General features: G+C 36.7%; 1 protein-coding gene, 1 long non-coding RNA gene and 1 pseudogene across 5 annotated transcripts; 2 read left to right on the top strand and 1 right to left on the bottom strand.

The window, feature by feature from the left end:
• Positions 1-1,674: 1,674 nt before the first annotated feature.
• LOC148868828 (uncharacterized) lies at positions 1,675-2,573 on the bottom strand. Its single transcript, XR_016106552.1, has 3 exons — positions 2,338-2,573; positions 2,160-2,227; positions 1,675-2,034 (listed from the first exon to the last, which is right to left on the bottom strand). It is a non-coding gene; the product is annotated as an uncharacterized LOC148868828 (long non-coding RNA).
• A 7,871-nt stretch (positions 2,574-10,444) lies between these two features.
• Positions 10,445-13,968, top strand: LOC148868827 (rop guanine nucleotide exchange factor 7-like). 4 transcript variants are annotated; one of them, XM_088972453.1, is made up of 7 exons: positions 10,445-11,280; positions 11,387-11,503; positions 11,639-11,793; positions 12,066-12,140; positions 12,231-12,521; positions 12,612-12,965; positions 13,076-13,968. In XM_088972453.1, exons 1-7 carry the CDS (start codon positions 10,962-10,964, stop codon positions 13,496-13,498), a joined length of 1,734 nt encoding a protein of 577 aa, XP_088828579.1. In that variant the 5' UTR covers positions 10,445-10,961; the 3' UTR covers positions 13,499-13,968. The 4 variants fall into 4 exon arrangements, with proteins under 4 accessions (XP_088828579.1, XP_088828581.1, XP_088828580.1 ...); XM_088972455.1 differs by having other exon boundaries at positions 10,687-11,280; positions 12,906-12,965; XM_088972454.1 differs by having other exon boundaries at positions 10,691-11,280; positions 12,906-12,965; positions 13,067-13,968.
• Positions 13,969-15,147: 1,179 nt separating this feature from the next.
• On the top strand, positions 15,148-16,707 carry LOC148868826 (glycosyltransferase BC10-like; annotated as a pseudogene).
• The last annotated feature ends 5,474 nt before the right edge of the window (positions 16,708-22,181 follow it).

Below are 22,181 nucleotides of genomic sequence, written 5' to 3'. Positions count from 1 at the left end.
CAAGCTATTTGAAAGATCATCTTATGTCTCTTTTCTAGTAGAATGGCCCGTGAGATGTACGGGGCATTTGAACCAATGGTTGATTAACCACAATAAGCATTGGGGTCCTGATTCAGCCCCAACACCTCAATGTATTAAGTAAGTTGGTAAGGAGGGTGAGTGGACTTCCTGTCAGGAAATCTCTGATTGGTTCGTTTGAAGATTTGTCATTGTCTAATTGATTGTCATCTGGCAAACTCCTGTTAATATCTATATTTGCAACTTAAGAGTTTGTATAGTGGAGACTATTTCTCGTAAACAATTGAACCAGTGTTATTAACTGTGCAAAGTACAATAATAAGCAAAATAATTCAATTTTTTGATAGGTTAAAGGATTACATCCGGCAGAGATCAGTATGTGAATATCTTTTCCAGTTCTCTTAGCAAAAACCTATGCAAGGAAGATTGAGGCTGAAAATAAAATGTAAAATTTTCTTAAGGAATCACTTTGGGTTAAAATGGAAGAGAAGTACTAATAAAATTCCTACAAGGAATCGACAGTTGATTTGACTTAACATTGAGTAGTTTCATATGCGTTTGGGCATATCTAGTTAGCTTCATTTACATACAGCCTAACATATCAACTGCAAGTTTGAAAATGACGATATAATCAGAATGAAATATAAATGAAGGTGCAAATATTTTATACAATATGAATTCATATTGCGCAAATTTCAAAAGAAAAAAAAGAAATAATCAAATCTTGCTGCAATAGATATAAGAAATAATGGAATATAGTAGGAAATTTATGGGGAGATGCAAATGAACACTGCATTACTTGGGGAGTCTAAATTAAGAAAGTTTGTAATCAAAATACAAAGACAACATTAATGTATCATATAAAAAAAATAAAACAATGTTTTTCAGATATATGCTAAATAGGATAGAATATACCTGGCTTTCTACTTGAAATCACTAATCAGAAAGTCTACTTATTCCATACTTTTATTCCTTGTATCAGGGTTTCATTGAATTGAAAACAGAACTGAAGCAAGAAATCCACCTAGAAATGTTTCAGACTATTTGGAATTTCCAAAAAAAAAAAGTTAAAAAAAAAAACTGATGAACTCCTACAAGGAATTGATAGCTAATTGGAACTAAGATTAAGTAGTTTCAGATGGGTTTGGGTATATCTAGTTAGTTTTATTAATTAATAATAAAATAAAGTTATTTTCTAAGCTAGATGATGGGTCAGTGATCTAATCTTTAAAAGAAACCCATCATGTCATAATTGAATAATAAATATTTAAATTTATCCTTAATTATATTATTATTTTTATTAATTTTCATTTTTATCTTAACTATGATATATCTAAAATTTAAATAATTAATATGAAATTTCTCACATACACCATAGTAGTATAATATAATATGTAAAATTGAGCGATGCCAGAAAACTGCATGTACTGTTTAATATAATTTGTTGGTTATTAAAAAAATGAAGTTTCCCTAGGCGTAAGGTCATTCACAATTTGTTTCATTTTAGTATGACTGACGATTCAACGCTAATTGCCTGGACCTCAGACTCTCCATTATTGGTCGGGAGTCTATTTCCCCACCACGGCCTCAGCTTTCTGGTAATTACCAGTACTTATTTGTATTTCTGCTCACTCTCATATTGTCTGAATAATCTGCTGCACTCAAATCTGTCACATTCCCATTAGGTGTGTTACCTTATGTGCATTATTCATTTACACACGTATAACAGAACATGTGTTACAGTGAAAAGTTCGAAAACCATTCTGGAACCAAAACTGGTCTTAAACTGGAAAATTTCTCCCATCAATTTCTTTCATATCACATTTCCTGGCAATGGTTAACATTCAATGAAATATAAAGGGTTTAGTGCTCAGGCCGTATGATCAAGACAACAGGGCAACCTTCAAAACGTCATGAATCCGTTTCACATTTTCCAGTAGCATTTCAAGTTTCCGGTTGAATGGTTTACATCTCAAACCAATCTTGGGCAGAGTTTACCCGAGCTGTTGCTTGCATCTAGAAACAAAACCATTCAGGAAGATGAGATAGCTAGAAACGCTTTCAAAAAAAAAAAAAAAAGAGATAGAAACTAAATTAAAAACAGAGTGACAAAACCATGCTTTCCCGATGCTGTCTTATACCTCCTGTAAGGCTTTAGCCTTAGAGTTTGAGACTATTAGATTGGACAAATGGATACTGTTGGAATATCCTAACGAGAAGAAAAAAAGAAACCAACCATCAGTCCATTGCATATAGTTGAATGTTGAAGATAATAATTATAATAATCAAATCTATATATGGCGTTACTGAAATACCGACCGATGGAGTTGGCAAAATCAAATCAACATCAAATGAGACCACACTGAAAAGGTCCCCTCCTTCCTCCATACTGGGCATTGCATTTCATTTCTAAATAATGTTGAGGCAGCGTGCTAGTTGACCAAATATCACGGGATAATTGTTTCATTGAAGTTTAAGCAACGTGGTGACCATACCTTAAGTCTTATAACAAGAAGCTATCGCAGATAAACTTGAATTCATGGTTAGAGAGATCCACTGAACCTCAAATAACAGACCCATGCCAATTAATTCTTCACAAAGACTGAGCTAAGACGTTTCTTCATAACTAACTTTCAATTCAATAATCCTTCAACTAACAGCCCGTATATTATATAGGCTGACTGTGTTATAAACCAACTTTCAACAAATAACTCATTCTATGTGAGACCTACCTATCATCACCTTCCAGTTCCAACAATTGATCTTCATCCACACTTTTAAACTGAATAAAAAAAGAACATACGTAGCTATTATGCTTATTAGAGAGAAATGTGCAAAATGACTACTGGGCATATAGGTAACATTGGCCACTGAAGGGGAGAAGAGCCAAATACGTTTACGACAAGAATGACTTGGTCATGATTCATCAAATAGACTTATCCTCTAAGTCTGAAATCTATGGATTAAATCTTAATCACCTGGACATCGAAATGCCAATTATATTATTGGTTGATACATTATAAGCAACTTGGTTTTATTTTTCCCTTCAATGGGACCGGATCTAGTAGGCACATCAAAGTAAACATGTTAAATGAGCACTTGATAAATATTTTGATTACCGTCAAATGTGGGTATTAATCTTTTTCAAGGGTGGGGTGAGGGTATTTTAAGGGACAAGTGTCAAAAAATTTTTCAAGTACTCATTAAATGTGATTACAACTTCATGCCTACCTCATCCGAACCCTTGAAAAGGTAGACCAAAACAAACTTATTGGCAAGAAAAACCAATTTTTAAGATTTCTTCAACCAACAGGGAACTGTTTATGAATAGACTTTTGTAGGCTTATGTTCATCATTCTTTCCGAGATACTTCTATTCACAATTTATTTATGTTATTCTAGACTAATAGACATTTCAATGCCATCTAGCTAGTAAGTCTTGAACTGTTTATGAAGAGACTTTGAAATCAGCTCATGATTAGAAAGACTTTTGTTGTCATTTATTTATAAAAGAAGCATTATACCCTAACATGGTTGATTTTATCAGCACATCATAGGATGAAGATAGATATTTGACAATACTAGTGTGGGGGATTTTGATTAATCACTTGGTACAAGATGGAGAATTTTTTAGTTATCAACTCTTATGGAAGAATTTTCTAGAATAAACAATTTCAAAGGAAATTCTAAGGTTTTGCTAAAATGTCACTGAATTTTGGATAAAAAAAATATATTGGACGAAATTATATATATTTGCTTGTAATACAACATAAAATGCAAAATGCTATAGAATATGTACATAGGAGATTTTATGAAGAGACTTTGAAATCAGCTCATGATTAGAAAGACTTTTGTTGTCATTTATTTATAAAAGAAGCATTATACCCTAACATGGTTGATTTTATCAGCACATCATAGGATGAAGATAGATATTTGACAATACTAGTGTGGGGGATTTTGATTAATCACTTGGTACAAGATGGAGAATTTTTTAGTTATCAACTCTTATGGAAGAATTTTCTAGAATAAACAATTTCAAAGGAAATTCTAAGGTTTTGCTAAAATGTCACTGAATTTTGGATAAAAAAAATATATTGGACGAAATTATATATATTTGCTTGTAATACAACATAAAATGCAAAATGCTATAGAATATGTACATAGGAGATTGGTTAGGTATATGCTAAATAATGACTTGAAGTTTCAGTGAAACATCCAAATTTGAAAAACTTTATATTGTTAGGTGCAGTGACAATAGTTTATGAAATTTCCTAGTAATAACCGAGGCCTATAATTAAGTTTCTGAAAAAAGACGATGATATGGGATGTTGCTTACTTGCTTCTAGGGGTAGAACTTTTTTTTTTCTCTGTAATCTACTTAGGTTATGTTTGCTTTGAAGGAAAAGGTAGGGAAAAGAAGGGAAATGTATTTGTACTTCATGCTCAAAGTTTTTTCAAATTATAGCTTGAAGAAATCAGGGTTTTGCATTCTACACATTTGTATTTGTACTCTTTCCAAACTGAGCGTTAATCTGTTTCACAAGGTTACAGCAGCTCTAGAAACTTGGGAATCATATTAAGGCTGGGCTGTTTTGTTCATGACTTGGCCCAACTTCAATGGATAGTGAAGAACTCATCTGTTTCAAAAATAAGAGAAACGTTCTTACTTTATTGGTCCATCTTACCCCCTAAATGCAAATATCCAAACCGATTTAATTAACCCTTAGAGCAAACCTTTTTTTTTTCGGTAGAAAAACTAAAATTCATAGAGAAACCAAAGCATAATTACAATGGGGTGGAAAATCCACTCAATTTGCTCGCATCAGTATAGACACCTGACTCCAATAGCCCTTTTTTTGCAAGATTGTGAGTTATCAAATTACTTTCTCGCTTGGAGAAAGAGAAAGTTTAGTCCAGGTCCTTACATTCATCCAAAATATCTTTACAAATGAGAAAAGCATCTTGGACTCCAAGAAAATTTTGTCACTTTCCATCACAAAAGGACCTACATATTTTCTTCACTAACTTAACTCCTTGAAGACATGCTATAGGTTCAGCTTGAAGAGGTGATGCTACTGTAGACGGACTGAAGCTAACTGCTTCACAGCAACCAAAATGATCTCTAATTAGGGTTCTAAAACCTGCGGCCTTGCCTTCAAAAACAAAACTGCTAACCACATTGATTTTCAATACATTTAACTTAGGGCTATGGTTAAGGGCAATATTCAAGTTGGTATATTTGTCCATATTTTACTTATTTATTGTTTATATATCACAGAAAATAATAAAAAAAAATAAATACAGAATCGAGATCCTACTCACTCAGCCCTTAAATGAGATAAAGGTTAGGAAGAGTTTTGCATTTTTATGTATAAGTGTGGAATCCGAAAATTCAAAGGGCTGGAGTTTTAGAGAGGGGATTGGGAGGTTTTGTGAGATGGGGCATTGCCATACCTACACATGCAAATTTTTAGCATGCCAAAAACTACTGCAAAATTTATATTGTTTTCATCTTATCTTGATTTTATTTCATTTCAAGTGTGGACTATATAATTTTTGCCCATTGTTGGAAGGCTTAAAAATAAAATGGTTGGGCCTCATTATCTTACTTCTAATCTCACTCCTCCCAAACAAACAAAATAAAGTGAGATGTGAAATAAAATAAACAGAAGTTTGCACCCCATCCATTTGCTTTTGGATGCAAAATGGAAAAAATTAAAATTAGCAAGAAATATCCATTTACTATTTTGAAACTCACACCCAACCCATTTGCACTAGTGCAAATAAAACTTGCACTGCAAACAAATAAAGCTCGAAGAATTTTAAGCCGAGTACACTTATTTCGTTATTTGGGCAACGTTAGCAGTACAATCTCTTTGTAGAAAAGTTCATCTTATACCACATATCTAAAACATTGAATGGGGGACCCATCAGATTTTCATATGTTCTAGATTTCAGATTTACCTTAGCACCAGCAGGCCACGTCCAAAAGCTCTCATAATAAGTTAAAAACTATGACGACCACAACCGCATTGATTGGAAATTCCAGAATTAGGTCCTACCCTGTCAGGCTAAAATTCTAAGTCTGCCTCATTAGCTGAATGTCAGGCTGGTCCGCTGCAAGACAAACCAATAAGTTGTTCAGTTCAGTTACTTACGCGGTTAATTACCAAACTCCTAACTGTGTTTAATTTTAACTTCTGCGTTCTCTGCTTGCTAAATTACCAATAACCACAAATCAGGAATGCAGATTTGTCTATTCAAGTAAAAGGGTCAAGTATATGGGCCTGGACTGGGTCATATAGAAAATTTGCCACGTGATCAACCCAGGTACACCCAAGTTGGGCTTACTGCAGTTGAGTTTTTATTGGATTAAAAAAACGGTTCATTTTTTTTGCGGGTCTAAGAGTTTGGAATCAGAATGAGAATGCTTTATTTCAATTCCAATTGTTTGATTGGGTGAAATCCGAATCCTATTCCTATTCCTGGTAGAGTAGTATTTTCTCATGAGAGAATGGCGACTTCTTCCTCCTCCTCCTCCCCCTCCCCTAAGAATAAGAGTTCTGATTCTGATTTCAATTTTAATTCCGATTTAAAATTTTTAAAGGTCCAAGGTTTGTTTATGAAGTCTTTCCGAGCATGGAATAGCTATAAAAAAAATGAAAAGAAGTTTCAAAGAAAAAGATAGCAAACAGTGAAGGACCATTATCATGTTTCAGAAAGCTTAAGGCTGTGAAAGTAGGCCCTGGACTTTTTTGAGAAAGGACCTTACAAATAAATCTTAAATTAATATTATTATATGCCATTTAATAAAATTTTTATTTAGTTATAAAATAACAAATTGGGTCTGCTTAAACGTCATAAAAAAAAATCATATCTCACAAACACAGTATTGGAAAGAAGAATGAAAAGGTTATTGAGAGGGTCTGAGTTCGACTTCCATCAGGGCAATACCCATTCAAACAATCTTGTATTGAGAATATTTCCACACTCATATATTTTATTTCATGGAGAGATATTCCGGATATAAGGTTGCAAGCAAGAGACTGTTGGGGCGGTGTAAGCACAGACTTGTCCTTGTCCTGAACGAAGCGATCTCAGAGGGTTTTCCACCCCAAACCCTCCGATTTGAATAGGCATCTGTGTTGTACGAACTACGAAGTGGTATCAGTAAGAGAATCGGTCCACTGCAATCTGTTAGGAACCTATTTGTAGAACGCCCAGGCCCAACCAATCGATAGGTATGCGTATAGTAGTAATTAGCAAAGCTTCATTTTAATAAAATTGGGCTTAACCCAGTTGTGCTCCGGGCTCAATTATACAAGCATATAACACTAATGGAGTAGTTGGATCTTGGAAGTTGGAAGTTGGAGGTACTCCGCCTATTACTTTTGGGTACCGGTACGGTTGCCGGGTGGTGCAGTCCTTACGCCCCATCCACCAAAAGGGCAAGGCACACCTAGAGGCGACTCGGGATTGGGGAGGAAATTCTAATTAATTAGGCACATTAATATTGAGCAAAAAAAAAAAGAAAAATTAAAGAATTAAAAAAAAATAATAATGTTTAATTGGTATTTTCCTACTTAACCAACGGTAACAATAATTTTAATGCTGTATTTGGTTTAGTAGAAAAAAAAAGAGAAAAGAATTTAAACGAAAGTTGTTAATTTTTTTTTCTTTTTTGAGAAAAGTTTCTCAATTTTGTTTCTCTTTGGCCCTGTTCGCTTTTTGGTAAGTTATTTATCCAACGTGTAAATGTAATTATCTCGATAAGTTTTTCTTGGGAAACACTTACCTAATAAGTGCATTTACCCATGTTCTTATATTTCTCAAGTAAATAAGATAATGACCATTTTAATCATAAAAGTCCATCATTAAAAGGGGCATTTTTGTCCCATTCAAGTGTTGGTAATTTTTTCCTATGTGAAAAAGTTATTTATACACGTAAAAGATGAATATCATTTACCCAGGAACCAAGGATTTTTTTATCAATAGGAACTAAAATCCCATTAACCAACTTACCCCCCTCTCCCAACCTAAAAAAGAATGCCCCCTTATTCTCTGTCAAACCAAATAACCTAAAACACTTTATCTGAGTAGTGATCTATTAACATCTTTTATGATTGATTTACTCCATTGAGATATATATCTGATCCAACATAGTCTTAGAGGATAAATAAAAGAAGATTACAAAATGGTTTTAGGGGATGCGACATGAGTATGTTTTGACAGCCTCAACAATCCCCGAATCCCACCATAATTTCCGCACATATTTTTGTCTTCCCGCTTGCTGCTTGCTAAAAGTAGATGCTTGATACAAACTCAATTCCACTTTTTTGTTCTGAGTTCTGAAGCACTAGGGGTGATCTTTACTGACACAGTCACAGGCCACTATAATATTATTCTTTTTCTATTTTTTATTAAATTAATTAAATTTTTATACGTATAAGTGGAAATAAATAAAAAAAAAAGGAAGAGGGAGAAGAATGGGGGAATCCACTGTGCATTGAAATTATCTCTATGGATAAGAGATGTTACTAATGAATGGTACGATGTACGTGTGAATGCCCTATGTGAAGAGCAGTTCGGATATCCAAGAATGGATAGAGAGATTAGAAAAATGAGGAGAGAACAAAATAGTTAAAAGGTTTTTATTACAAATACAAGGTTCTAGCCAGGCGGGCGGCTTATACCGCCAATTACAAACATCATTAAAAGTTTTAGCTTACTGTGCCCAAGACATGCACAGCTTTAATCAACAATCAAGATTTTGTATACAAATTTTACAAAGTGAAAGATTTAACTACAGAAAAAAATCCTATCTATATTTCTAAAAAAAATACAGGGTAATAAAGTTTCACTACAGAATTGCATCTTGGGCCTTTGCAAAAGAAATAGCCTAAAAAATTGCTCCCGAACACAACTCAAATTCCCCCTGCAGCCAAAGGAAAATTACATGAATCATTATAGGTACAGAAGCAGAAGCCATAAGTGCCTTTCCTATCAGCAGTAAAATTGTAATAAAAACTTTTGTTGGAGACTGGAGAGTGACAAGGCATTTGAAGCTTTCGTTGAAGTATATAATTCAGTTTATCATGCGTGTTTGGTGGGTGACATTGTGGCCATTTCCCTCCTTTAGATCTGGAATGCCTACATCCTCTGATTTCTTTTTGGTCCCTGTAATTAAGTTGAAGGCATGTCATGGGGTCAGGTTTTGCTTGGATTTGCTTCAAATACTGACTCTACAGTACCCGCTACCAAATTCATCTAAACGCAACTTAACAATAGAAAATTATTGAATAGTCCCAACTCTGTTCCGAGCCAAGCATAATGCGGGTTAAACACTTATCCCTGTACCTGATTAAGGTGGTGTTTTCGACCAATGCATTTTGATTTTTGTAGATATAATTACCAATACCTCACATTCGGTAACGTTGATTCATCGTTCATGGAGAGGCTGAAGGTTTAGCGCTAGCAAGAAATCTTACGTGTTACGTTGGATGAGTGCTTTTTTTTTTTTTTGGTGCTGAAAGATATTTTTGAAGCCTCTCATTCTCACTCTCAGGGCAGGGGGAAGTATGCTGTGCTGCGAACTTCATGAAACCATGAAGCTGCACATAGGGGATTCATCGTTTTTGTTTAGACCCCCAACTTCGCTAAATGTCATCTTACAAAAAGATAATTTTATCTCTTTGTTTGCATCTGTTTCTTTGGTCGTTCTAACTGGTTCTGTTTTTTTTTTCCTTTTTTTATCTCATTTAATTATAAAAAAAATAAAAATAAAAACCCTCATTTTCCTCACATTCCTTCCAGGTTTCGAGATAGCGTTACGAACAACAGGACACCTTAAGGGCCGGACTAACAAACAAGCCTAAGTGCCTAACCCCCCTACACCTATATATAACGCCAAATAGGTCGCGTTTCACTCTAAAGTCCAAACCCAGATGTCCTTTTGTAAATCCAATCAAATAAAAGGGGTCAATCGGTAATTCGCATGGTGATAGATGATAAGATGAATACTTTGGATGAATTTTTTGGTATTATTTTATTATTTTACACACAAACTTGGAAAATTTTTTTTTGGTACTAAGGTTCTCATAGTTTTATATTTTTATTGTGATTTGAAACGCCAAAGAGTTAGGTGGTTGTGTTTTCTGTTTACAAGCTCATGGTTATTTCTTGTAGCGTCGAACCTTGTTAAAGCAAATTAGCAGAAGAAAAATCGAGTTGAGTTACAGCAATGAGATACCACTGGCAGTGGCAGATACCGTTTAGCCTGAAATTAATTAGGAGCAATAATAATGGACGGATTAGGTTAAAATCAAACTGAAAAGCGAGGTTCGCCTCACATGTTACCAGCAAGCTCATGTAATAATCATGCCCAACTTCACTCCTCGTATAAATACACAAACTTCCTTCTCTCACATGCCTAGAAAGATTTTTTTTCATATATAAATGCTTATGCTTTCTTTCTTTGGCTTCACGTTCAGACCTGTGAAAAATGTAAATCCATTAATTTTTCTTCCTTCCTCTGTTCCCCATAATCTCTCACCGCATTCTCTCTCTCTCTCTCTCTCTCATTGCACGTGGAGAACGAAGTGAGTACACCGCTATTTTCCTCTGTACTACCCCTAGTAAATATTTGAAAAACCCTATGGACAGAGCTTTTACCCAACAAGAAGACGAACGAGAAGCAACGGTGCACGACCAAATAATTGTCCGTCACTGACCAAAGCTTTGAACCTCTGTTAATGTTAACCCATTTCCTATTTTGGGCTCTTGGGTATCGAAATCTCTACGCAGTTTGTCTTTCAGAGCTCGATTTTCAAATGGGATCGTTTAGACAAGGCTTCTTTGTTCGGGTTTAGTTGTGAAGGGTTCTTTTTTTTTTTTTTTTCTTTTTTATGTGGTTCTTCTGGTTGTATTGAAGCAATATAGGTGGGAATGGAGTGTTTACTTGAGAAGTCTGGGGGAATCAATGAGAGGAAAAATGGCTTCCATGGGAACGAAACTGAGTCATTTACGGATTCCGTTGAAGAGTCTCAGGATAGCAGTTCCTGCAGTTCAAGCTCTGATATCTTGACTTCTGTTGGGACTACGAATGAAGAACGGAACCATAGTAGTTCAGAAGAGGCGTCCTCACCGTCTTCACCAGGCTGGCCGATTCCGAAGTCGGAGTTAAAAAATTATTCGATTTCTGATGCTGACAAAATGCCCCATTTGGATAATAAGAAATTAGACAAACAAGGATCAAAGATTTCGGGTATGTTCTGTTCTCTACTTTTTTTCCTTTTTCTTTCATTTTGTTGATAACAATTATCTGGTTAGCTCATTTTAACTGATTTATTCTGATTTTGGAATTTCTATAGAGGTTGATATGATGAAAGAGAAGTTTTCAAAATTGTTACTTGGTGAAGACATGTCCGGATGTGGAAAAGGAGTTTGCACAGCATTGACCATTTCGAATGCCATTACCAATCTTTTTGGTGTGATTTTCTTATTTATTTATGTATTTATTTATTCCTTTGTTAGCGTTGCTGCTTATGTCGTTGGTAGACTGCTATTTCATCCCCAACTGGCATCTCTTGATGGCTGTTTTTCTTTTTTCCATTGCATCTCAGCTACCCTTTTTGGGCAGCTTTGGAGATTAGAACCCCTACCTCCAGAGAAGAAAGCGATGTGGCAAAGAGAGATGGAATGGCTTCTTTGTGTTAGTGATCACATTGTCGAATTGGCATCCTCTTGGCAAACATTTCCTGATGGAAGAAAGATTGAGGTAATACCTATGCTTGACCTTTTCTTTTAGTCTTGGTGGCATCCAATTTTAGCCGTTGGTTGAATGGTTAAATCACTCCTTAGTGGTGTTGAATGTCTAACTCAATTTACCGCGTCTCTTTTAAAACTTTATTAATTCCTATTCTTGTTTCCAGTAATAAAATATATGTAAAACTTATGGTTAAAATCGAGAAGATAATCATTCAAAAATTGGAAAATGAGTAATTCATTTGTAGAACTTGTTTTGATGAATTTCTCTTTTTCACAATTCAGGTTATGACTTCTAGACCCAGATCAGATCTTTTTATCAATCTTCCAGCATTGCGTAAACTAGACAATATGCTTATTGTAAGATTCCTACTGCTTCTCTCAGCGTCCTGTATTTGCAACATGGAAGAGCCAAAGTTTCTGATTATTTTTCTTAAACAACTTGAGCAGGAAATATTAGATGGCTTTAGCAACACAGAATTCTGGTACGTCGACCAAGGAATTATAACCCCAGATGCTGATGGGCCAGCCTCTTTTCGCAGACCCCTTCAGCGCCAAGAGGACAAGTGGTGGCTTCCTGTGCCCCGTGTACCTCCTGGTGGTCTCCATGAAAATTCAAGAAGAGAGTTGCAGCATAAACGTGAATGCACTAATCAAATCCTTAAAGCTGCAATGGCTATCAACAGCATTGCTTTAGCTGAAATGGAAGTCCCTGAGTCATATTTGGAATCTCTACCAAAGGTACACAATTCCTACATGATGAGATTATTCTGAATCCTGTCTGATATGAAAAGGAGCTAATATTGAAAGTCTTTTTGGATGTGGTCTCAGAATGGAAGAGCCTGTCTAGGTGATATGATTTACCGGTATATTACATCAGATCAGTTCTTCCCCGAATGCCTCCTTGATTGCCTTGACCTTTCCTCTGAACATCAGGCCCTAGAAATTGCCAACCGTGTTGAGGCATCAATATACCTTTGGCGCCCGAGAATAGATTCAAAACCCATAAGCAAAAATCGCTCGACTGCTAAGTCATCCTGGGAAATGGTCAAGGAATTGATCATTGATGGAGATAGAATGAAATTGCTTGCGGATAGAGCTGAAAACTTATTTCTTTGCTTGCAGCAGCGGTTCCCTGGTCTTCCACAGACAACCTTGGATATGAGCAAGATACAATACAATAAGGTCCAGATATTCTGTTATATCTAGTTCACATTTATACTTTGTTTTACTGCCTTATCCTGCAAGCTCTACGCCTCGTGGAATTGACATTTTTTTTTTTTTAGTTTTTTCAGGATGTTGGGAAATCCATTTTAGAGAGCTACTCAAGAGTCTTGGAGAGCCTGGCGTTTAATATTGTTGCCCGCATTGATGATCTGCTCTATGTTGATGACTTGACTAAGCATTCAGATCAACATTCATCAGTCCCCACAGTTAGTGTGATTGGGATTGCCCACAAGAAGGCATCAGTTCTGTATTCAGTGCCTGTCTCAAGCACTCCGTATACTACTGCTTTTACCACTCCAAGCTTGTCACCTGCACCTCTGGTTAGCCCTCCAAGAGGAGAGAGGTCCCCTTTCTTCAACGACAACAACAACAACAAGCTGCAACACCGTGGGTTTGGAGTAAAGAAAGCCCTGACAGATTATCTTGGTCGTGATACAAAAAGAAACAGTTCCTGCAATCAAGTTGAGGGGTCAGGTACAGTCTCATGCTGAATTATTGCTGAAGCAGATGTAACCTCTTCCCAGCATTGAAACTTGAAGGTCATGAGAGCAAGAAAGATGTCCTCGGCCCGCCCCCCAGTTTGGGATTAAGTTGTAGCAAGAGACCACTGAATTTTCATAGCAGAGACCAGTTGTGTCTCACAAGGCATTTCAGCTTTAAGACTGTCATTATAAATTGGCAAGTGGAATCAAGGGTTAGGAAAATCAACCATCAAATTGTTTGTTTTCTAATTTTGCTGTAACGAGTTCCATGTTTATTGAAATTAGCCTGACAGTTTGATGGGTTCATGGATATCACTTAATCAAGTGAACCGTGTCTGACTGTCTGTAAAATATCTAGGTATTGTCATTAGAATGTGGCTGTGTTTGGATGACAGAGACTTGAAGGTGTGATTTTGGAGTCCAATGAAGAGTATGTACTAAAAATAAAAAAGTGAATTGCCTCTGTAGATAACTACTCACTTCAGTGTTGTCATTAAAGTTTTGTGAATTTTCGAGAATATTTCAACGTAAGTATGATTGAAACACGCCAGCATTGAAACTTGAAGGTCATGAGAGCAAGAAAGATGTCCTCGGCCCGCCCCCCAGTTTGGGATTAAGTTGTAGCAAGAGACCACTGAATTTTCATAGCAGAGACCAGTTGTGTCTCACAAGGCATTTCAGCTTTAAGACTGTCATTATAACTTGGCAAGTGGAATCAAGGGTTAGGAAAATCAACCATCAAATTGTTTGTTTTCTAATTTTGCTGTAACGAGTTCCATGTTTATTGAAATTAGCCTGACAGTTTGATGGGTTCATGGATATCACTTAATCAAGTGAACCGTGTCTGACTGTCTGTAAAATATCTAGGTATTGTCATTAGAATGTGTCTGTGTTTGGATGACAGAGACTTGAAGGTGTGATTTTGGAGTCCAATGAAGAGTATGTACTAAAAATAAAAAAGTGAATTGCCTCTGTAGATAACTACTCACTTCAGTGTTGTCATTAAAGTTTTGTGAATTTTCGAGAATATTTCTACGTAAGTATGATTGAAACACGCCACATGAGGGGACCACAAAAGATTAGAAAAGGCTTACACAAGTAGGGGGCATTCCGAGAATTGAACTCGAGACCTCTCGCACCCTAAGCGAGAATTATACCACTAGACCAAATGCTTAGATGACGGCATTTTTTATTGTTTATTATATGGATATTAATACACATATACTCGCAAAATTTACACTTGCTCAATCATCAAATGTAAAAAATTAACCATGTATATATTGGTCCCTTCTATAAAGCTCAGGTGACTTGTAATAGAAAGAGGGAATTGACATAAAGCCGATATGTATCTTATCAAAACCTTTTCGATACTGTAGGGAGTGTTTCGGGTTGATAAGTTGTTCAAAAGGTAGACCGACCCCTCTGAATCATTTAAAAAAAAAAAACATAAAAAAATAATATCAATACAGGCCGATATATATTTTGAACCTTGGATAGAAGGGGCTAGTAACTAGAGTTGAACTTCCAACCACTTATAGGAAAAAAGGATCAAAAAATAGAAGGGGCTAGTAACAAGGAATTATTTTAATTATAAGAAAATGATAAAAAATTCAAAGGCCTCCCCCACTCTAATCTTTGCCGTCCAAAGATTTTTTACTATGGCCTTGATGGAGGGTGATTTGGCACAACCTAGCAGGAAGGGGACATGTAAGTGCAATCTGATCGAAGGATGACAACTTAGCAGGCAAGCCTAGTTCTAATATTTGTAGCTCAGGTATTCAGCCACCTCAGTCCAAAATCCGCCTCGGTGTAAAAGCACCGAAGTTCCAGTTCGGAGCTAACAAGCTGAAGCGTCGCATAACCAACTCCAAAGGCTTCCCCAACAGATTCCAAATATCTTGAGGTCGCAATGAGCAATAGATCCCGAATCTCCCGAGATCCTGATAAGAACCCATCTTGGTTTCGCTTGAATCGGAGGTAGATGATAAGCCTCATCCACGCATTGCTCTCTTTCAAAAGGCCCACGACTAATCTAGTATATAAAGACTCGAAATCTCAAGGCAAATTTACACGTGATTACTCTACTCACTAGCACTCAAGTTCTCAAACGTTCAGCTCGAATTCATAGTATAATTGCAGACATAAGAATCGGAGTAACCTCGCCAAGTGAGTTATTCCGGGTTCTCTTATACACTATTTTATATATCGATCCAGCTCGTCGTCCATCTAAAGTTCGAATCACCCTTCAGCTAGGAATAGTCACATGGCGCATCATCACAGCCCTTCTCGACGATCCCACCAATTCCTTCTTCGCTCTCGTCTCCTAGCGCATCCCACATCACTCCTTTCAATTCGTTTACCATTCCCTCTTTGCTTCCGCTCCCGTCAGCTCGCCCTACGCCGACCCAGACGCCCCTTCGACTTGGTACGGGCAAGTTAGGTATCGAAGCTTCATCGAGATACTGTCAAAAGAGCCCGGTCTATGGGAGAGATACACGGCGAGGGGGGAAGACGTGATGATGCCGGAGATACCCTTTGAGCGATTCCGAGTTGGGTCGCAGTTCTTCGTGCTCACGAGGCGGCACGCATTGTTAGTGATTAGAGATCGCAAGCTGTGGCGGAAGTTCAGACTACCGAGTCGTGTTATCCAGAGGAGCATTACTTTCCAACTCTTCTCTCAATAGAGGATCCAAAGGGTTGTAGTCACTTCACGCTCAGTCGAGTCAACTGGACTGGAAGCACCGGCGGACACCCACACACCTATCGACCGGCCGAAGTGTCACCTGAGCTTATCTACATGCTCCGAGTTTCGAACTCGACTTACTCGTATTTGTTTGCTAGGAAATCTCCTCGTATTTGTCTGAACCCATTATTGGAGATTGCCGATACCGTCATTTTCCAGGACTAATGTAAGCGCTGGTAATCTCTCTCTCTCTCTGTGTTCTCATTGTGCCAAGTTCGAGGTTCAGACGCACACTGATGGTTTTACACCGTTTTGCCAAATGCACAGGTGTGTATAACATGCATTCAGCCGGTTTGTTTTTTACCCTGATAAATTTGAGCGTTCTTTATTTCCACGGATGAAGTTTTGTATTTACATTTCTTCCAAACGCAGCCTATAGGAATACCGAATTAAAAAAAAAAAAAAAAAGGGTTAGGGCCGCTTTAAGAATCAAGAATATGGACAATTGGATCGTGAATTCGTGATGGATCCCGCAGCAGTTAGTGCACGCTCCAACGGCTTAAAGTTAATGCCCAGGCAGGAGCCAGCTGATGTATGAATGCATTGCAATTTACCTGTTAAATTAAAACCGTCCAATTTGACTTGAAGCATCCAAAATACAAACTAGAAACATGTGCTCAGTGCTCTCTGGTCTCTGGTAGCTGCTAGCACCTTAGCAGGAATTAATGTGACATGTGGGGAAGAACGTTACCGAATTGGAGCCATGATTTAAGTCTTAGGATGTATAAATGGAAATCCAATTTTTATGCTGCTGTGGAGGCAGCTGGTTTTATCATTTCTGAAGCAACCGGGAAAATCAACTTGGTTGGCATGCATGATGAACAGAACGCCACCACCTCACAAGACAGTACCTTTATTAATAAGTGCAAGCAGAGGATGTTGGATGATGTGGGTAGACTTGGAAATGGAAAGTAGACCCTCTCGTACAGGGGGAGGCCTCCCATCCATCAATTCAAATTTGAAGAAAGGTCACACCGTCACAAATCACAATCACAACGTCGAGCACTAGAGCTGGTGGCACTGCTACCGCTTTAATAAAGTAAAATATACTCAACACTACTACTATCACTTTAGCTTGCTTTTTACATCCAATATCTTCAGGAACCTTTTTCATGGGCAACGCTTAAGTCGTTGTTTCTTGCTGTTGCCAGCATTCTTGTTCGGCAATGCTAACAGAATCAGTTTTTTTTTTTCGACATACAATTAAAGAAAATTAAAAATCAAGCACAGCTTTATTTGATTTTGTCCAACCATCATACATATATATGGCAGTGGCAGACACAGCAAAACAATTTTAATAGTTCCAAGGAAAGAAATGGTACGATATGATCTACAGTAAACGAAAAAAATATTGTATTTTAATTTGTCTTGTGAGGTACGGTTAGCCTTCATTTTTCATAACAATTACAATAACAATAGTAATTGTTAGTGACCGTTTTAAACTTTTCAATGATCAAGTCATGATCATCATTTAGCCTCTCCTTGCTGTCCTTACTTGAATTTGAGCAAATTTCATTGTAAGAATCTGGCTGAATTTGCACCTACATTAAAATTCGTAACTAGGTTCCAACTTGCATTCGCAACTAATGAAATCAAAGTATGCCCCCATTGCAAATTTGCAATGTATACAGACGTGTGTATGCATTCTGTTGTAGCGTTTCTCTATACTCTCCTCTCCAAACCTTCAATATAGAGTTGAGATTGACCACTAGGCTGATCCAGTCCCATCTCTCTCTCTCTTTATGTTTGTATTTTGGGTTTTGGCAATACATGGGCCTTAAGTAAGCCAATTGGGCCTCAACATTAAATTTAAAAGCATGTATTTAATCAGGGCTATAAATGGATCGCATCTACCTAAATCTGCAACCAATATGATTATTTAACTCTTGGATCTGAACCCCAATATATTGGACTAAGATTTAATCTGCATCCATTTTATTGTGATTATTAATAAGATACATGTTTCAACATCTTAAATCCGAGATAATTGATAATTGGATCTAGAGTCAAAATAGGCATTGAACTTTTGGAATATATATATATCATAATCAAACCCCAGTCTGATAATTTAATCTAATAGTTGAACAAATAAGAAGACACTTGGCCCAAGCGAAAGCCCAACCTCACCCTATGGAGTATCTAAAACCATGAAACCCGGTCCGGATCTCCTACAGGCTACAGTCTTACCCATTAAGAACCTTACCCCCACCCACAATGGCATTATAACCGAACATAGGGTCCTAGTATAGGCGATTCAAACGCTTGGAAACCAAAACTGTATGGATTGCCCAAAATTCCAGATGGAAACATATTTAATTTATACTTCATCATAAATATTTTGGAGGGTTAAATATTTAAACTACCATTATGTTTAGTAAATGGATAAGAATATAGATGTCAATGGGTCGGGTTTGGGTTGAAACCAATCTAAATTAAAACAGTTCTGAACCAGATTAAACAGTTCAAACATTAAATTGGACCGATAAAAAATAATCTAAAATATGCATTGGTTTGAATTAGACCTGACCCATTTGTAATGGATTTACAATGAACTGGATCGGATTGGAACAAATCCAATACTCCAATTGACACCCTTAATGGTGCGGTCTTCCCAATCCCAAAACAGGTGCTAGTGCAATAGATGGACTTGGAGCCATGTCATCATAGATCAGGAGCGCGGGGGGGTGAACTAACAGGGGAAGGTGGCACCGGTTTCTTCAATCCATGGGTCCTAGGATCGACCCTTAGTACTCCCTCAAGTAACAAGGCCGAGATGTAGTGAAGGCTCTGACGACAATTGAAGTCTTCTTGTACGGATAGTGGAACCAACAACCATTCAATCCCATGGATCACATTGTCGGGGCAGAGCAGGTCATACCGTTCAACCCACCTAAAGGACTTCATCCAGACTCTCTTGCTTAGTGGATCTCCGGTGACCTAGTAACCACTGAAGAGAAAAACACACTGAAGTTGTTGAAGGAGAAGGTAATCGCTGAAGAGAAAAACATTTCCGGTCACCTTCTCCTTTCTTTCCTTCTTTTGCTCCTCTCCACTGGAAATCTCGTCGGGATCACTTCCTCAACAACATCTCCGTTCGACCCTAGTAACCTAGTTAACCTAAAGGACACTGTTACCTCTTTAGTCTTTACTTAACTGAAGGGCAATGATCATTTTATCTTTTCTCTAAATATTTTAATGGTTTTGTCCATTGTTAGAAATTAGGGGTGAGCATGGGTCGTTACGGTTTGGTTCCATGGCAGAACCTGAAACCTACCTTGTAGTGGGTCAGTTTCAAGTTTTTGGAACTGGAACCTACCCTATGAAGATCGGTTCCAAGGTCAGTTCTGGTCCTTGGATCGGTTCTAGGGTCTATTTGTGGAACATGTTCTTTGTTTACGCTATTTCTTAAAAAGATGAAACATGTCCTTTGTTGATTTTCAATAATGATAATAAATAATTTAAAACTTATATTATGTTTATTGATTAAATTAAATATCTTAATATCTAGATTATTATAATATATTAACATATGATTCAAATCTTATCATATTATAATTTAACTTTTTATAAATAGTATATTTTACAGTATTTATTATACATATTCAAATATTAAAATGAAAACAAATGATCAAATTACTTAAGTAATTCAGTGGTCAAGTAAGACAATGGCTTTTGTAACAATGAGTGCTTGGGTTCAAATCTTTACATTCTTAAAAATATTTTAAAGTTTATTTCAAGGCAAATTCGGTTCCAAGGCTGTTTCCACCAAGGCCAATCAAAACTGATTCATTGGGTTGGTTTGGGTAGGATAAACCCCTAAATCATGGAATCAACCTATGTTGGAGTTGGTTCTAAGAATTTAGAACTAGACCCTATCCTACCCTATAACAAATTGGGTAGGGTCGGCTTGAGGACGATTCCATTTGATTTTAAGTAGAACCTGCACATTTTCTCACCCCTATCAAGAACTATAGGGACACTTTAACTGACCATGCAAACAATAGGGTCAGAGTTATTGTGTATTTACTAAACTATAGGAGTAGTTTAAGTATGTAACCCTAGACGAGTTGAAATTCACTTGGCCAATGAACAGTAAAATTCTTATACTTGTGTAGGTTTAGGGTTTAAGATGCATTGGATTTGATTCATTTGGGTTACAAGGTGATTCGGGAGAGTTCGTAATTAGCGCTAATACAAATGTGCAAATATGGCTAAACAATCAATCATGAGTGCACGTGTGAGCCCAATGTGCCAGATCGATCATGTATGAGAGGTACAATGTCGATGATGTGTTCGTAGGGTGTTAGATCCAACAGAATTGATTTATACTTTTATGCTTTTTTTTGGTATTAATCCCAACAGAGTTTTTATTCGTAGGAGATCCGGACTCGGCCTTAAATGTTACATTGTTATTTTCAAATATTTTAAATTTGCCACATGGAAAATTCCAAGAGGAAGATCTTAATTATAGCACCCTATGAACGCTTCTTCGTGAGAATCATTGTTTTTAAAACCAGATTGGACCGGAAAAATTAGGAATTGGTCACTTGATTGGTTTTGTTTTTTTCAAAAACCGCTTTTTTCTCCCAAAACCATTAATTTTGGTTAGTAAACCGCTAAACCTGCTGGTTAACCATTCGAATCATTCAAATGGTTTTGACCATTTTCCAGTTTTTTAATTTTTTGTTAATATAGGCTGACTATTCAAATTAAACGGTCAAACCATTCGAACCGATAACCGGACCCATGACCGATTCGTTTTTAAAAACCATGGTGAGAAACCATCAACTTTATCTGTTCGTCTTTGCTGCAGAACGAAATGGGCCTTATATGCTAAGGTGAAATTTCCAAAATTTTTAAATATGCCACGTGGAAAATTCCAAGAAGAAGATCTCGTTATAGAAACTGACAAACCCGCTGGCATATGAACTCGAATTTGAATTTGGTTCTCACTGAACCGTCCTCACAACATCTTAATTGTTTTTATTCGGAGTTCAAATCAGTCCCCACCAGATTGCCCCTACAACGTCTCACAACCCATCCCAACCGTGTATTATCGGGAATTCTCTAATATACGACGGAAATGTACTGTGGAACTTGTGGGGAACTGATTTGCTCTCTTTTATTCGTAGAAAGATTTTCACAATTAAGGTTGTGAGGACAAATGGACGATTTTGCAAGGATCAAATCCAATTGCCTCGCAAGTGTGAAATTATGGGATGTGGCTGCTAATGTATGCCATGTGCGGTGTGAGATTATGCTAGTTGATGTTTGGAACAATGTTTTAAAAGCCAATTCAGAGGCTGAACCATTTATGTCCTGAGTTGCGGGTTACTTGTTCAACCAGCTGGGTCGAACGGTTCAGACAGTTTCATGTCATATATTTGTGTGTGTAGGTGTGTCAATTGGATTGGATTTGGTCCAACCCGATCCAATCCAATGCGAGTCCATTACAAATGGACCAAGTCCAATCCAATCCAATAAATATTTTGGACCAGTCCAATTCAATATCCGGACCATTCAATTTGTTCAAATTTGTTTTAATTTAGATAGGTTTCAACACAAGTCCGGTCCATTGACACTTATATTCTTATCTTAGATCAGTGGACTAGATATTGGCTTAATCCAACTGAATCTAATATAAATTTATTATGGACAGATCAGGTCCAGTCCAATCTAATAAATATTTTGGATCGGATTGGTCCAATCCAATATATCTTGTTGGTCCATCCAATCCATCCAAATTGATTTTGGATTGGACGAGTCTGGTCTAAAACTAGTCCATTGACACCCTTATATGTGTATAAATATATATTTTATCAATAAAAAATGTATGAATATGTATTAGATATGTTATATGTATTTGTATATTTATTTTATATTTTTTAACTCAGTTTTTATTTTTTTATTTATAAAAAATATTAAAAATTATAAATTGAGGCAAAAAAG

The sequence above is a fragment of the Nelumbo lutea genome, chromosome 2 (assembly GCF_056320005.1).
Source record: "Nelumbo lutea isolate HS-2025 chromosome 2, American lotus-T2T, whole genome shotgun sequence".
Classification (NCBI taxonomy): Eukaryota; Viridiplantae; Streptophyta; class Magnoliopsida; order Proteales; family Nelumbonaceae; genus Nelumbo; species Nelumbo lutea.
This window is presented reverse-complemented; position numbering and strand designations above follow the sequence as displayed.